The following is a 17,557-nucleotide window of genomic DNA, read 5'->3' as shown; positions in this document are numbered from 1 at the left end:
AGGGTGTGGCTATCCACCAAGTACATCCGTTTCAAGCTGAGAAGTATATTCCATCCTAGATACATTGGTCCTTATCAGATTGTCAAAAAGATCAACCCTGTGGCCTACAAGTTGCGGTTGCCTGGCTCCTTGAGAATACATCCGGTGTTCCATGTTCATCTGTTAAAACAGGCTCTCACCTCCCAGAGGAGGGCGCCTCCGCCGGTGGAGCAGGAGGGTGGTCCTGAATATGAAGTACGGTCCATTCGCGACTCCAAGGTGCGCAGAGGTGTGTTGTGGTATCTGATCTCGTGGAAGGGATATTCTAGTGAGGATGATTCCTGGGAACCGTGGAACAATGTTCATGCTCCCAGGGCGGTTGCTTCGTTCCATCGGAGATGTCCTTTGAAGCCTGGACCTAGGAGGCGCTTGGGAGGAGGGCGTACTGTCAGGTCTTAGCCCTCGCGCCTGCCTAGCGAACTACAATTCCCAGCTATCGCGGGCCGAGAACTACAACTTCCATGACCCTTTGCGGCCCTCCCAATTTAGCGCTGATGGGCGGTTTGCTCGGGGCTAGTGATTCTTGTTGTCCCCGCGGGAGCGGCTGCTCTCGGTTCCTGCTCTCCTTCCCAGGAGTGAGGTCTGCATAGGATTCGGCGACATTGGCGTTCCTGGTTTGGTATCGTTACTGAAACAGTTTACTTTGCTTGCTGGGCATACCGTTTCTTAGGAGTGCCGAGCACTCACCTTTGGCAGGAAATGCAAGTCGCATTGAACTCGACATAAAACTATTGTGATTCAGAACGTCCTTGGATAAAGCGTGACTGGCGTTTGTTTATTTCAACATTTTTACTTGGTTTGGTACTACTAGTGGCGGAATGAAGGGGAATGACAATCTCCTCATTAACGTCATGAATTCATGACGAGTGTTGTCCTTTTATTTCGGATTACAATTCCCAAAGCTGGTGGCAGTGGCTTTGTGGCTACACCTCACCGTGTTTGGTTGGGTTTTGACAAAAAGAGGTTTTAAGTTCCATTCATGGATTTCAATGCCGTAATTGATATCGTTTTATTTGGAATAAGCCTCTGCAGTTTTTGCTTCCTTTTGCTTGCATTCATTGATCTGCTGGATAGTAGAAACAGTGCACTGTGCAAGACTTCTTTAGCTGTATGATTTTCATGAGGAAGAGTGTTGCCACTCTGGGGGGATTGGAGGAAAGGGATGAAGGCCGTTGTGCGGAGAATGATTCATGATAGAAGCAGGTGATTAGTCCTTTTAAGCGAGACTTTACTGAGAGTAGACATAGGAAGTGTACTAACCTGTTCTTTTGTTTTGCAGCTTCCTTTCCCTGCTGACCCCTCCTTTCCTTCCTTGGGTTTGCCCCGTTTTCGGGGGTTTTCCCTCACCGTATCACTCGAACACCCTGTGTGGTATCAGTCAGGGTGTTTGGGAGGTCCGGAGGTGGAGCTTATTGCTGCAAACGAATCCTGCAGAGTGCTGATCCTGACGGCACTGAAGACTGGGAAGGTTGGTATCAAACTTCTCAGCACATTAAACCCACATTGATGCCAGTGTGGGATTTAATGTAAAATGCACAACAGAGGACATCTTCGAGATGCCCCCTGAAACTCGACCAACTCCTAGTGACCTGACTGAGTGGCTGCCTAGGCTGCCACCACCAGACATGTTTTTGGACCCCTGGGTCGAGTGCTTGCTGCTGTCGGGGGCCTGAAACAATGCACATCTTGGGACGAGGTGCCAAGCCCCCCCCTCCCCCGGATGGGCAGGGTTCATGAAGTAGAAGCTTCAAAGGCATGCCGCCATTTTGAGCTCTCCAGACCATTTGCTGCTTTCAACAACTGGCCCCCACTGGTTCTCCCCCCACTTTGGGCAGGAGAACCGGCGGGAAAAACAAGCGAGGAAGAGAGGTGTGCCCACCTCTGACAACTTCACCCCTAAGGTGGAGGAGGCGGGGTGAAGCACAACCTTGAGTCCCCCGCAATCTTGAGGATGGGTAACCCAGACAACCAGGGACGGGCTCCTACCCCCCTCCCACTGGAGAGTGGCAGAAAAGGGGGTGTACCCACCGTAGGGAAGGGACCCATTGGTCCCTGACCTTTACCTACCTGTAACACCCCTTAATTTAGTATTTAGGGGCACCCTGAACCTTCCTTCCTTAGATCCCAATTACGAAACTACAAGAAGAACAAGAAGAAAGAAGACCTGCCGTGCAGCTGCTAACAAGAGGACGACACCAACTGACTTGGCCCCAGCCCTATCGGCCTGTCTATCCTCGAACCTGCTCCTGCTAAAACCCTGCGTCTCCAGTGGTCAGCAACCTCAAAAACCCTGGAGGACCTGACTGCCTTTCCCAACTAAAGACTGGGACTCCCACGAGCAGTGGTTCTGCTCAAACATCTACAGCTCCTGGTGCCAACCAGAAACCGCAAATCCAGCACACACTGCACCTGTCAAGCCCAGCCCGTGCCGGAGTTAACAAAGACCACAAGGACGTTCCCCCGGCTACTGTGACCAAGAATCCAGCACCAAAGGACTTCCCTCGATGCTCCTGACAATTACTGCAGCCTCTACTCCAGGGACCCCCCAACTGCGAACAGCAGAGGGTAAGATTTCCAGATGCCTAAAGACACCCCTGCACCCGGCGCCCAACTCCTGGGTGACTACCCAACCTACAGCTTTCCAACTTACCCCTCGAAGTGGTGGTCGCACCTGAAGAATCTCTGTCCCCAGAGCTTGCAGCCTTTGTTCGTCTTGCAGCTTACCCACTGAAATCCATTGGGCGCTTGAAGGCCCAAAAGCACCCTGCACCCAGTCGCCCCAGTGCCACTGGATGTGCACCAGCTGTTCTGTTCAACTTCCTCACTTGCCCTGAGTAAGTAACCAGGAGGTTCGCTCCCACAGCCGCGTCGCTTGCCTGCTAGCAGCCACCAACCAAAGGCCCCATACCCGCCATTGGCTAACAGTGGGCCTACTCTCTCTGCACCCGGCTGTCCCTGTGCCGCTGAGGGTGTAACTATTGTACCAACATGAAACTGGGAGACCCCGGAGTCTTACCCCAAAACCTTAACTCTGCCAGTCGAGTACTTACCTGAAAGCCGATAACCTGCATTTACTCTATAGGGTAACATTGACTGGTTTTCACTTGGAAATTCTTCTAAGTGTTGAGTTTTGAAACTTTGAAATATTCCCTAAAAATCACCCGATCAACGAAAACAAAATTACTCGCCTGTTACCAGGAGAGATCTCAGTACTGGAGCTAGGTACCTGTCAGAAAAAGGATACGTTGAAGCGGCCCCCTCAGGAACAGATGCTCTTGCCCCAGTACCCCCACCGACCAAACTCCAAAGACTGTCTTTATAAGTTGCAGTCCATAGAATTAGCTCGGGGAAGGGAAAGGGGAAGTGGAAGACAAAACAAGAGAGACTGCTTCTCTTCTGGCACTGAGCCTGCCTCTGGTCAAACCTGGCAATTCTCGCTCTAGAAAGGAATAAACCGTGATTAACTTCTCTGTCTAAAACCTGCTATCTCTTTCTATGAATTTTCTTGGGAGGGTATTGTATCTTACCAGTGTGCACAAGGAAGCTAGCTACTCTCCAATATGTTTTGTCTGTTATGAATTGACAATCTGATTCATTGGAAGAAACCCTGAGGATTTAAGCATTCAATCTTCTTATTGTAATTCTAGTTCAAGTTTCTTCCAAAGGGAGTCTTTTTTCCTCAGGATAACAGATTGACTAACACAGGTCAAAAATAGTTCTTGTAGTTTTCCTGAATATAGCGACTCCAGAAAGTTCTTGACAGGAAAAATACGCTAACACAAGTCTTTTGAAATTCTCAAGGAAATAACCCTCTGAATGAGCTATAGTCTCTTCTCAGAATGAACTGACAGTTCAAGAAAAATTCTCAATAGGCTTGAGGCGCAAACTCCATCAGTTTTCTCATACAAGAGCGAAGGCACCTCTTGGTAATAGCCTGCGACGTTACTTAAATTCTAAATACTCTTACTTGAAAGTATGGGGGCTTCTCTTGACTGAAGACACCCAACACAGCCTGCTTCTCCTCACAAGACTCTAGAAACGAAGACTCCACAAGTGTTTTTCTTCAATGACGATATTTCTGAGAGAGAAAAGGTTTCATTAACCGCATGCGTGCGGGCGGAATTCCGCTCGTACGCTGAGATTTTTCAAAGCGCACTTTACGTGACGAGCTGGGCTCGTCATCAGCGTAGCAGGAGGCTACCTCATGACGAGCCCAGCTCGTCATCAGCGTCGAAGGGGTTAAGAAGCGCCCTTTAACACATCACCCAAGCGCATAATTCTTACTTTCCTCATAGTAGGAATTCTGGTGCCAAAAACGACTGTTCAAGGTTTCTTCAATTCTGTGACAGAGAGCGTGAGGAAAACGCTCTCTCTGTGAAAACAGTCAGTTGAAGTGCGCCGCCCGCAATGCGCGCATGCGCGAAGGGGGAACACTCTCGAGGACTGAGGAAATCAGCTAGACTGCTGACCTCCACCGAGAACGGAACCACCTCCGCATTTGCAAGATGGCTGAGCGCTGCAATTCTGCCAACAGCAGCCGCAAGGAAGTCTTCCAACACCGGTGCCTGCGCTTGCAAGGTCCTTTCAGGTAATGATTTCCAAGAGAAGAAGGATGGATCCTGACAGTACCCAGCACTGACCAGAAAAAGCAATTATAACTGTGATTTACTGATAACCTAGTTTTCCTCCATAGGATATCGTTGGCTGGTTTCTGCCCGAAATTCTTCTAAGTGTCGATTTTTGCAACTTCTAAATATTCCTTAAAAATCACCTGTATAACACAAACTATTTCCTTCAACTGTTTTCAGGAGATGCACCAGGGCTGAATCCAGGATCCAGCCCGGAGTAGGAAAAACGTTTGTAAATAAATTACATTGCAGTTTGCTTAAAATTCCCATGGAGCTCAATGTTATAATTGTGTTAAGTTTGTGTTGCATATTGCAACCACTGTATCTATTGCATTCAAAAGCATAATTCTCATTGAAAGTATTCAACTGTAGCATCTCATTCTGAGAAATAATTTTTATACCAACCTGTGGTTCTAAAATAAAACGACAATATATTTTTATATACAAAACAATTGGCCTAGAGTTCAGTTCTTGAGTGTGTGAGACCATTTGTTGACTGCATGTGTACATCAAATGCTTTACACTGTCCTCTGATACTGCCTTACTGCTCAACCAAGCTACCACTTTAGAGAGTAAGGCAATATCTAACTTTAACCTCTGCCAAACCTCTGGGGACTGTTGGACTCTGTACACACTGTACATTACTTTGGAGCAGTATATACAGAGCCACTTTCTTACAGAAGGTAGATCAATAGGTTTCCTGTCACATGGAGGTGTGACCGCCTCCCAGACAGGACTTCGTGTATTGGGCTGGGGGCGCTTGCCAGCGCCACCAGACTGCTTTGAAGGGAACATATGGTGCCCTCCTTGCATATCAATCAATCAATCAATCAATGCATTTATATAGCGCACTACTCACCCAGAGGGTCTCAAGGCGCTAGGGGGGGGGGATCCGCTACTGCTCGAACAGCCAGGTCTTGAGTTGCTTCCTGAAGGCGAGGTGGTCCTGGGTCAGGCGGAGGTGGTTCGGGAGGGAGTTCCATGTCTTGGCGGCGAGGTAGGAGAAGGACCGTCCCCCTGTGGTGGCTCTTCGGATGCGGGCGACGGCGGCGAGGGCGTGGCTGGTCGATCGAAGCTGGCGTTTGGGAGCGTAGAAGTTGAGGCGGCTGTTGAGGTATCCTGGGCCCTGGTTGTGTAGGGCTTTGTGTGCGTGGGTGAGGAGTCGGAAGGTGATTCTCTTGTTGACCGGGAGCCAGTGCAGGTCTCTCAGGTGTCCGGAGATGTGGCTGCGACGGGGGATGTCCAGGATGAGTCGTGCTGAGGCATTCTGGATCCGCTGGAATCTCTTCTGGAGTTTGGCGGTGGTTCCGGCGTAGAGGGAGTTGCCGTAGTCCAGACGGCTGGTGACGAGGGCCTGGGTGACCGTCTTCCTGGTCTCGGTGGGCACACTCTAGTTTGAGCCGGTTCAGGAACCCCTGGTACCTGCTTTGGTGCAAAACCTGACAAAGGACAGGGGAGTGTCCTATCCTCTGTCCAGCCCCTCTTCTGGGAAGGATCCCAGAGTCGTTCCAGCCCCTTTCCTAGAGTACATAAGGGTTCCCCTGTGGGTAGGTCCTCAGATTTGTCATGGAACAAGGCTCTTCTCTGAAACCAAAACACTCTGACTGTCTGGACACTTGACTTTGTTGTACTGCGACTGGAACCGAGACTGCAACAATCCTGCTGCTCTCGAAGTCTTCTGCCTCGTCGGTGTCTGTGCTCCTTCCAGGAACTTAAACAGACGTGTGGGCATCAAGGACACCCAAAATAATCTCCCTTGGAGTGAAGGAGTCACTCCCCTGCATCTGCAAGCACCATAACGAAGCTGACCGGTGAGCTGCTCCCACGGACTTTAAAAGGCTCAGCAGCACAGGTGGTGGCTCTGCAACTCCCACAAGGCCTGACCTATCTCAGCAAGTTTGAAGTCAGCATCCCTCGTCGGAATCGCTAGGACAGAACCCCTGTGCATCACGTTGACTTGCTGTTACAAAGGCTTGTTGGCTCTGCACTCCAGAGATCTTCGGGCTACAAGAAGCTCCAGCATCTCTTCCTGCCAAGTACAGCATCTTCACTGCATCCGCTGCATCGTGGGCCTGCTTGAGGTCCTCCTGCGACTCCTGTTCTTTAGGCCTGTGGGTCCTCATGAGGGTCTTCTCTTGCTTCAGTGGCTCACCTGATTGCTCAGGGCCTGCTCTGACTATCCAGCTTGTGGCGAGTCTCTTGGGCCATGCTGGTCCAAACGTTGGCCTTCTTAGCTTTCCACACCTGTTTCAGCTGCCAATGCTTGTTGGTGCTCCCACTGGACAGAGACCCCCTGGTTCCCGACTTCCAAAATGGGACAGCTTGTGCACGGCTCCTGGTCTACCTCAGCGTCAAATTGTTCTCACAGCTGCAGCAACATGGTCACGGTCATCATTCCTACCTTCCAACATTGGTAGGCATTGCTCTTCAGTGTCTCCTCGTTACCTCCGAGTAGCATACACTCTCATCTCTGCTTGTAGGTTCTTCATTTAAAGAATCAATCCTTGGATTCCACTGGTCTCTTACACAGACTTCGTCAGCTGCATCTTTTCTGAAGTCCTCCATTATGGTCTACATCACTTTGCACCTATGCACCCAGTTTCCGTGGTATAGGTATCCTGGGGTATGCACGGGCGGGGTGACGCTCCCAACTTCTGTCTTTCACTGGGTTTCTTCAGGGTCCACTGGGAAGGGTCCTTCTTCAAAACTGTAACCGCGACTTTTCCCATGACTTGTGTTGAGTACGCAGCTGTGTTTCCACTCTGCACACAGCCTCCGCGGGGTTCCTAGGTAATTACCTTGGGTGTTTCCTTGTGTCCCCTGCTCCCCTGAGTAACCTGGTCCAAGTCCCGATTCCATTCGCAGTTCACATTCCACTTTTCTAGTATATGGTTTGGTCTCCCCCTGGACACCACTGTGTATTGTGCTTACTTACCCACTTGCAACTGAAGTATTGTTCTGTATAGGTTTATATCTCCGGGTAGGAGATATACCAATATGTTAGTGAGTGTTGTGTAATAAATAAGACTTATTTGTATATATACACTGTGTGGTTCCTTTTCGTTTTAACCTACACTACATGAATAGATCTGGTGAAACAAGCTGCTTAACACTTCAAGAAAAAACCTGAAGGCTGCTCTCCACAGCTACCACTTAAAGAGATATCTATGGTTGTCGAAGACCACTAAAATCACCATAAGGGTTGCCTGGATTATTGCAAGGTGCTTCACTTAAATAAGTGTACATCATATATTAAGCCAGCCTCCTCCAGATTGCCTACGGTTGAGTGCTGGGCGGAGCCAGGTACCATCTGTGTCGAAGTGGCAGTGGATTACGCTCGGAATCAGAAAGCATGATGGATTGCATATCCTACTCGGGCGCGGTCAGCATCTGTGACGATGGGAATGGAACCAGTTCATGGGATGGCGCTGAAACTGAAGTCTGTACCGGGTTCTGGGGGCACAGACAGCGCTGAGGGTGGACCCTCTGTCTAAAGCACCACTGGAGGCTCCTGATTATTTTTGGGACCAAAAGGCATTCCAGAGGGAGTCTGTAAGGAGCAGAAAACGTGCAGCAGGGCGGCTCTGAAGGCCTCTACATGATTCAGCTCTGATGGAGATCAGGAGCGAGACCTGGAACCACAAACATGCCCTTGCACCCAAGTCAGAGTGGCGGGAAGAAGCAGATTCCCACTTCAACTTCTTATGCTTTGTCGTGGACTTACCTGAAGGCTTCGACCGTGATGATAATCTTCTGCTGAACAATTGCGGGAGTGGGACTGGGACTTTCTTTTCAACTTCGACCAGCTATGTCAAAGTCTTCTTGTTTTTGGCAACTTACATTTTGGCCTCAAAGTAAGGAATGGCTTGCAGGTGCAGTCGTCACAGGCTTTGGACTCTTTTTCTGACACACACAAACCCTACATGGTTAGAACCCGGTCATCGTAGGGTGTGACATTTCCCTTGCACACCTGTAAATCTCGATAAAATTTGTAGTCAATAAGCCCGAGGGGAAGCTCCAGATCTGCGTCTGAAGGAGCGGAAAGAAACAGACATCAGCACACAGTGATGGTGCTTATATGCAGCTTGGTTCGTCACTTTAAGTGCATAACAACATTGGCACAAAGCCACACAATGCCAACTACCTGCGTGCAGAAGTATTGCCCGAAAAGCTTGCAAATCCAGTTTGAGTCTGTGGAAAATTCACAAGGTAAGGAATCCACAGTTAAAAATATTTATCAGAAAGTACGAGTTACTTACCTTCGGTAACGATGTATCTGGTAGAGACTATTGTAGCCGCAGATTCCTGCACGTAGAATTATCCTCAGGCGTGAGACTGGATCTGGAAAACTTTTGCCACAGCATCCCTGCGCGCCGGGGGCAAGCAACACCATGCGACTCCGCCCAGGCGTCGTCCACGTACGTGACGTCAGCGACGTCTCATAAGACCCACTCCGGCGAGACGTCAGTTTTCTTTCTTCAACGCGGAGCCACCAGACAAAAAACTGTGGGAGCATGGGATTAGGAGATACAAACAACACCAGAAAGAACAGTGCAACACTACAGTGTCCAAAGGCAGGGGCAGAAGAAAGAACAGAGCAGAGCCCTGAGCAGCCACCCTGCCAGCACATACACAGCCTTTCCCCTGAAACAAGGAACATGCGTAAAAGCCATGATACACGAAACAGGCCCACCACCCCCATCCAGAAGCAAGGAAGGGGAGCCAGTCCCAAGACAGACAGAAGCACAAACCTCCAAGGCACCCAAGCAGAGAGGGCAACCACCCCCCAAGGAAGAAGGGAAGGCCTAGCCAGATGACCCCTAGTCGGAGGTAAGCAGAGGGGCCAGGACCCTCAGCAGCGAAGGGAAGGGAGGGAAGGACAGAGATGGAAGGCAAACCCCCCCGAACCTTGAGTAACCAGAGCAGCAGGGCACAGAAGCACCGTGACCCCATACTCCAAGGAACCAAGAAGAGGAATGAACCGCGACCAGATGGAGCCACCCGTCCAGAGCAAAAGAAGGTACTCACAGGAGACACAGCACCCCACCAGGAGGCGAGTACCAAAGACCAACGCAAGGGTCCTTGCGGAACGGGGAGGAAGGGCAGGCCGTGAAGGAATCTTAGGCTAGAATCGTCTCTACCAGATATGTAGTTACCGAAGGTAAGTAACTCGTACATCTGATAGAGACTACTAGCCGCAGATTCCTTCAAGTAGAATAGATACCCTAGCAATACCCACGGGGAAGGAGGGTCTGCGAAAGGACCCCACCAGCCTGGATGGAACAGATGGTCCCACAGGGAACCGGATCTGCGGCCGGAAGAGAAATGTCATCCCCGCCAGGCAAGAGGAACGCCCACAAGGGGAAACCACAGACCCAAGGGGGTGTATGACGAAAGGGAGACTGAAGAGGCCTGTACCCTCACAGCAGAAGAACCAAGGGCAAGGCTAGAGAGGCCGAAGCACCTCACTCCCTCACAAGGCAACAAAGCTTCCATCCAATGCCAAGACAGGAAGAGGAGGTAGAGAAGAAGCCCAGAGAGCCCAAGGAAAAGAAGGCGAGCCCCCTCCAGATGGAAGGCAACAGGCCAGCCAGGACAACAGCGCCAACAGTCATAAGCTGCCAAAAGCAAGAAGAACAGCCAGGGCCCCAGAAAGACCAACAGTCTACGCCTGACAAGGGAGCTCTCAGAATCACTCCAGCCCTCAGGACAGGGGCAGGAAGGCGAGACAATGTCCGGCCACAACACTAGTAGGGGCCACGCACCCGACCTCAGGAAGCAAAAGCAACATACAGAAACGCCATGGAGAACCAGCACCCGAAGGCGACCAGAACGCCGTGACCTGATGGAGGTGCCGGAGAGGGGCGGCACCTTAACAGCACCACATCCTCGTAGCCTGGATCAGAACCAGTCAGCGCAGAGGCCGAAGCAGCCGGCGGCTCCGCGGAGGGCCCTGCGCAAGGCAAGCAATCCACCGACGCCCTGGTGGGTGGGAGGAGGAGAACCAGCGAGGCCTGCAAAGCCGCCGTGTATGTCTCCATCTGGACTCTCGACGCACCAGCACCGGGAAATGGTGGATAGGACGACACGCGGGTCGCATCACCGGCGGATAGCCTGAGCCCCCGGCAGGCGGGAAACCAGCCCCCGGGGACAAAATGCGACACTTATCCACTGGGAAGCGACGCTCATGTGACATCAGAGAAGGGCGAGGACGATGACCACGGCCATATCTGAAGCCGTCCACCGAAGCAGACCGGGGGGAGGACGTCGACCTGGAGAGACGCGCCAAGAGAAGTTTCATCCGACGCTGCCGCCGCGACTTCGGCTTCAACTGTTGGCACGCCGTACAATCAGTGGTGATGTGATCCTCCCCCAGACACCACATACAAATGAGGTGAGCGTCTGTCGCCGACATAAGACGCCCACACGACGTGCAAGTCTGGAAGCCCGTAGGCATTCGCACAATGAAGGAAAAAGAGGGCCCAAACAGGCCTGTTGCAAGAATCAGATCCGCTTTGCACGCGGAAAAGGAAAAAACTGAAGTAGGCGCACCGGGGTGGGTCTTATGTGACCTCGCTGACAACACTTATGTGGACGACGCCTGGGAGGAGTCGCGTGGTGTCAATCCGTCCCTGGCACGCAGGGATGCTGTGGCAAAAGTTTTCCAGATCCAGTCTCACGCCTGGGGATAATTCTACGTGAAGGAATCTACCAGCTAGTAGTTTTGATCAGATCTTTAGTTTCAGTGCTCAGCAAAGTATGTCCCTTGTAAAAGAATCAATTTATAAATGTGTCCTTTTCTATAGGAATTTTATGGATGACTTCCAATAAAAATTTTAGGCTATTTCATTTCTTCAGTTATTTATCTTTTAATAGCTAATCATTACATTCACAACATTATCACTATTTCTAGCCTAGAAAATGTGGTGCAACAAGAAAAAAAAAACAACCATTGTTGTTTGACATACCAAGATGGTTTTGTAACTCTCTTGTCTGTCCATCCTCGGTGGGTGTGATGAGATCCCAAATGAAGCTTTTAATCTTCTCATCTCCTCTGTAGTGAACAAGGCAGTAGGCTAACAGTGCCCGGCAAATGATTTCCACATCTTGTTCGTTAAGTTGCCTTTTGAAACGCCCGTGGGTTAGAATATCTCTCCATCGGCCCCATCTAGTCCAGAGTCAGAAAAGCCCATTAGTTTATCACCATAGTAGAATCCAAATGTAGAGCTGTGGCATTTCCTGAATTATAAACTAAGGTCTGCAAAACACAAGTTATTTCACAGGGGGTTCCCCAAAGAAAAACGAATTAGGAAATTACACGTCATAAAATAACAATCTTACTTGCTAACTTAGCCACTCAATTTCTGCTAATAATTAACAGCTTACATAAATTAGTTGCAAACAAAAGAAAACAACTGCATATTACATTCGAAATAGATCACTCACACAAACATATCACAGGTTGCAATCAGCAATAACGTATGACCTATCTGGCTGTCAAAATTCCGAACATAGCACTTTTAACCATGAAATCAGAGGCTAACGTCCAAGAGAACACATTAATGTTTGTAACATACAACCAATAACGCCTAGATACTCCATGTAGTTGGCTACTGTGGTGCAAAACAGCACGCCACTTCAGCATAGAGTAGCTAAAATTCCCTTTTTTTCCAATCAAAACATGCTAGAGATATGTCTCCGACATAAGACACCCATATGTGCACAATATAGCTAGCACCAAAGACATACATTGACTTTGATTCACCAAAATGGCTGGGGTAGCGGAAGTGACATAACGTCTTTTGACCCAAAAGCATGATAGGAAGAGCTGTCATATGTTCTTTCAACTGTCACCCTCAGCGTTCTGTTTCTCAACTGTCTTTTATTAATTACCAGTTGCTCACCTATCTTCACAAGGATGGCAGAGAGAGACAACAACAAGTTGTGTCTCAGCCCTTCTCTCTCCTCCTGTATGTATTCCTCACTGATCTCCTTACAAGATATCAAGTCGGATTTTCCCATCTATTCTGTCACTTTTTAATCTCTTCCCCTTATCTCGCAGCCTCTTACTCTCTTGTATGGGTCTCTCTCATCTGTCTGTCTAAATATCTCCTCTACATCTCTCCCCTTTACTCCTCCCCACCTCTCCCCTCAACTGTTTTTTAACTTGCCTCCATGTCTATCTCTAAACTGTATAACCACTCTGTCGGCCAACAAGCTCTGTCACTATCAGCACACTCAATGTTCTCCTTTCTTTAATCTTCCACTTACCCACCTATTCACTTCCTCACTTATTTGCTGTATTTCTAAAGTCTCTCTTTATTGCACCTCTCACACCAGTATTCCCTTCTCTCTGAGCTGTCTCATTAGTGTCTCTATTAACTCTTTAAACTTTCTTCCCACCCTCTGTCTGCCCTCCTCTCTGACCACTCTCAGTAGCCCCTTATCTCTCGCATCTGTCTCCAGACTCTTTCAGCTGCCTCTTTATTGTCTTACCTGCCCATCTAAGTTGTATCTTTCTTACAAGCCTCATTTACCTTCCCGAACCTCAGTCAGCTATCATCCGCTGTCTCTTTATTGCAGGTCTCACACCTATTACTCCCTCTTTTTCTGTCTCTCCTATCTATCTCTTTTCTCATCTGTATCTATATCACATCCCTCATACTATCATCCCATTTCACTGGTTTTACCTACCTCTCTCTGAATCTCAGCTGTGTCATCTGTGTCTACTACCTACTGTTTTTACCGGACTCACTCTTTCATAACTGTTTGTATCTCTCACATCTGTGACTTCTCTTTAATCCTTCGCTCACATATCTGCTTTTGCCTCTTGATCTACCATGTCTTTGTATGGTCCGCTTTCATTATTTGCCCATCTTTCCAGCTGATGTAAGAGCTCATAGCCCTCTTAAGGACAAGTCGATGGAGTCTCTCCTCCAGTTTCAAGGGGTGAGGCAGAACAAAAAAAGACTGGCAGAGTGGATGGTTGGCCAATGTCAAAGGGAATCAACCTTCAGTAGGAGGACAACCATGGCCCTCAGTATCAACTTGTCTGGAAAGGAGCTGGTGAATGGCAGTTAAATGCCAAGTGCATGTAGGGCACTCATATGGTGGGCTGCTGTAGTTTCAATGTGGAAGACTACTTTTAAAGTTATGAGTTGTAAAGCACAGCTGTGCATTTGCTTGAAGGTCATGCACATGAAGGTTAAGATCAGGTCAGGTCCCAATGTGGTATGGCAAACGACATAGGGGAAACATCCAGGTCAAAACACTCGATTTGCTTTCTCAACAAGGTTGATCAAGCAAATACAGAAAGGTTTAAAACCAACATATAACATTTCAACATGCCCACAGCAAGACTGCTGGGTCAGTCAAAGAGCAAACAAATGAATATCTAAAATCCTGGTTCGAAAGGGGTCAGTGGTTCAAGGCCTGCATCAAGCAAAATATTTGTCCCAGCACTCATTATAGATGGACTTTGTGAAAGGGAATCTGGCTGCAAGGATGACATGGACCACAAGTCAAAAGCCTTCAATTGACACAGCTCTTTGCCCAAGTGTAGATTTTGGAGACTCAGATGCAGAACCATGCCCTGATGCTTTGACAAGAGGTCCTTTCAAAATGACAGCCAGGGAAACTGGCATGCGTTGGGACCAATCATGAGGCATGGTTAGATTCTGGTAACACCACAGGCATGGAGTCCCCATCTTGATGCCCCTTCCACTAGACTACGAGTGGCAGGATTAGGGTCGAGTTCCGCTTAGTCCTCTTGTGCTTTTGTCTAGTCTTCGACTTACCCGAAGGCTACAAAAGCTAAGTAAACTTTTTGAAAGAGTGGCATTGAGCGGGATCTGTCCTTGACCGCTCTCTCTTCTCATGTTAGGCAAATTAGAGTTTCTCCTTCTGCTCCAAAATCACTGCTGGGGTTATGACACTTGTCAAATGATTTTGGTTTGTGGCTGGGGCAAGTACCATAAACACACCTCATGCAGATTATTGACCAACGTCAAGTTCATACAGTTTCAGCACAGGTTGAATCCTGTCATTGTCGATGGGGACAGTGTTCCTTAGTGCAATGTTGAAGAATTTTGGAAGTTGCTGAAATACCATCAACTTTGGGACTGGAGCTCTAGATGTGCGTTGAAGGGAGCAGAAAGAAGCAATGACATCTGCTCACTGAGGCTCCAGCCTGTAATTATTGGTGTGGTACAGAGTGACCGTGGAGCTGCTGGACAGCACCCACCAATGCATAGGAGACACTAATGTAAAAACAAAACAAATCACTAGGATCCAGTCTGGCACCTGGTGATATTCTTAAGATGAGGAGTCTGCTGTTACTAGTATCTATCAGGAAACTGATTAATGGATATCACAGAGCTATATGAAAGGGGCACACATCGTACTAAAGTGACAATGGCAACCTAATAGCATAAGGTGCAATTCAAATAAGGATAACCACATATAAAATTAGTGTCATTTAACTATTCTTCATTAATCGATCTATGCATGAAAGGTTCTATAATCATTCAGAATCAGAGAAGTGGGAGGGTGATTCTCTGTTACCATGCATCCTGGAGCAAAAGAGCAGGATATTCAAGCTAAAAAGTATTCTAGTAGACACACAGATTAAAGTATGCAAATGAGGAACAAGTTACATACCTTCTCTAATGATCTTTCTGGTGTATAGTCCCATTAACTCGAATTCCTCACCTTGTGAATATTTCCCAGGTGTCTGGACTGGACCCACAACTTTCCAAGCAGATGCAAAACCGATTGGCAGATTGGAAGGGTGGGTCTGCAAATCTCCAATTCGGGACAATTGTAGAAGGAACAAAAGGGGAAAATCCATCAGGAAATGGTCTATGTTTGCACTGCTTTATCCTTCTTTGCTCAGGAAAACCCAGAAAGAGCTGATAGTTCCTTGGTATAATAATAGGTATAAAAAACAATGCTCTTTTAGGGGTTAAGTGGAGCAAAGAATGCTGGAACAGTGATGGTCTGGCCAACCTGAAAAGGAGGAATAATTTTCAGCAGAGGAGATGCTTGGGTTTTCTAAACCAACTTATCATGGGATAAGGAGGATTCACACAGAGATCCTAAAGTTTGCTCACATGAATAGCCAATGTTATGGCGATGAGAAAGGCCCCTGTCAATGTCAGAGCTTTATTATTACACCTACACTCAGTCGGACGGCTGCTAAACTTTTTATCTTGTACTTTTAATATTGTATCACTGCTTTTCCCTTGTGTCCGACCCCTTCCCCGTTTTTAGACCGGAGCCAGCACAGCGCACCTACACTATTTAGGGCTGACACACGATATTTCTCTCGTCATTTGGGGCAGTTTATTTCCTCTGGGTGACTTAGAAACTGGTGGCCGATTCTAGGGCCATTCATTCAGGTCGGCCGAATTGACGGCGGACATCTTGGGTAGGGCTACCTTTATTCGGCGCTCTAGTCTCGGCTTTAAAAAACGTTCAGGAATGACTCCGCGCAGCGGACGCGTTCAGCGGGCACGCCGGATTCGCGCTGGAGTCAAGCCTGAGTCCTGCCCATCTGCGCCCGTCCGCGCACGAATGGGCTTAGGGCCAGAACCTATGCCGGGCGCGGACACCTATAGGGTGAGTTACTCGAGTCGTGCCTTATTAAGTCTTAGACCTACAAAGAACACACAGTGTAATTATGTACTCGAATCAGATGGACATTTTATAAATTGCGTACTCTGCCACCCGGTCCATTTACAACTGATTCAGGCACCAATTTCACACTCTGGCCTGAAATTAGCAGCACTGAACTGTAGGTCGCTCCCCAAGCACGCCCTGTCTATTAACCACCTGCTCGTGGACCATGAGCTAGACATCCTGTTTCTTACGGAAACGTGGCTCATAACACACTCGGACTCGGATGTGGTCTTGGCTCTGGCCCCGGGTTTTCTTATCCAGTCCCAAGTACGTCCCTCTGGTAGAGGGGGCGGACTGGCCATTTTGCACAGAGATCATCTCTCATGCAGAATTAGCGATGCTCATATCACGGACTCAGAGAGCTGCCATTTCACCATCCATCTGGCCCCGACAATCTCTCTGGCAGGTCTTCTGGTGTATCGCCCCCCCGGCCATTTTGGCCCCTTTGCTAGTGCCCTACTAGAATCTATTTCAGCACTTGCCCACTCTACACCTAACTTTACTGTGCTAGGGGACCTCAATATTCACTTTGATGATCCCCTAGACACAGGGGCTGCTGACCTGATACTAGACTTGGCTGCTTATGGCCTCCAACTGGCCAATACCGGAGCTACCCATATCAAGGGCCATCTGCTAGACCCAGTTTTTACAAATGTCCGTACCCTCCAGGCCAAACCTTCTTGCCCCCTCCCCTGGACAGACCATTTTTTGGTTCCTCTTTTCTGGCCAGGAGAATTCAGGAAGCCCCACAAGCCCGTCACGTACACCCAGGACAGGGCATGGTCCAGACTCTCAACCGAGGACTGGACCAGAGCTCTGGAATCAACGACCCCTGCCCCCTCTGGGGACCTTGTCGTAGATGATAGCAATTTCAGGAAGTGGATTTCCGACTCACTCGACTCTATCATACCTATAAAAACCCGTGAAGATAAGAGCGGAAAGACAGGCTCGGACCCCTGGTTTAGCCTGGAACTCAGAGCCCTCCGCAAGGAATGTAAAAAAGCGGAGCAACTGTGGAGGAAGGACTGGCTCCACTCTAGTAAGGATTCCTACCGGAGGACTGTGAGAGCATACAAATCTGCTCTGAAACTTTCTAAGTTGTATAAGGTCTAGTCTCAACCACTTATAAGGACCTACCTCCTTAGGGACACAGCATTAGAGCGGGTTTTTACTTGCGAGAGAATTTGGGACATAAGAAACACGCCCCTTCA

The 17,557-nt window shown here is 48.7% G+C and overlaps 1 protein-coding gene across 2 annotated transcripts in view; it reads right to left on the bottom strand.

The window, feature by feature from the left end:
* Nucleotides 1-17,557, bottom strand: part of CHD9 (chromodomain helicase DNA binding protein 9) — a 2,123,706-nt gene that overhangs the window by 820,303 nt on the left and 1,285,846 nt on the right. For both annotated transcript variants that reach the window (XM_078670246.1, XM_078670247.1), the window contains exon 24: nt 11,636-11,835. In XM_078670246.1, the coding sequence (XP_078526372.1) occupies nt 11,636-11,835 (200 nt within the window). The remainder of the gene's footprint in view (nt 1-11,635; nt 11,836-17,557) is intronic.

The sequence above is a fragment of the Lissotriton helveticus genome, chromosome 12, assembly GCF_964261635.1.
Source record: "Lissotriton helveticus chromosome 12, aLisHel1.1, whole genome shotgun sequence".
Lineage (NCBI taxonomy): Eukaryota > Metazoa > Chordata > Amphibia > Caudata > Salamandridae > Lissotriton > Lissotriton helveticus.
This window is presented reverse-complemented; position numbering and strand designations above follow the sequence as displayed.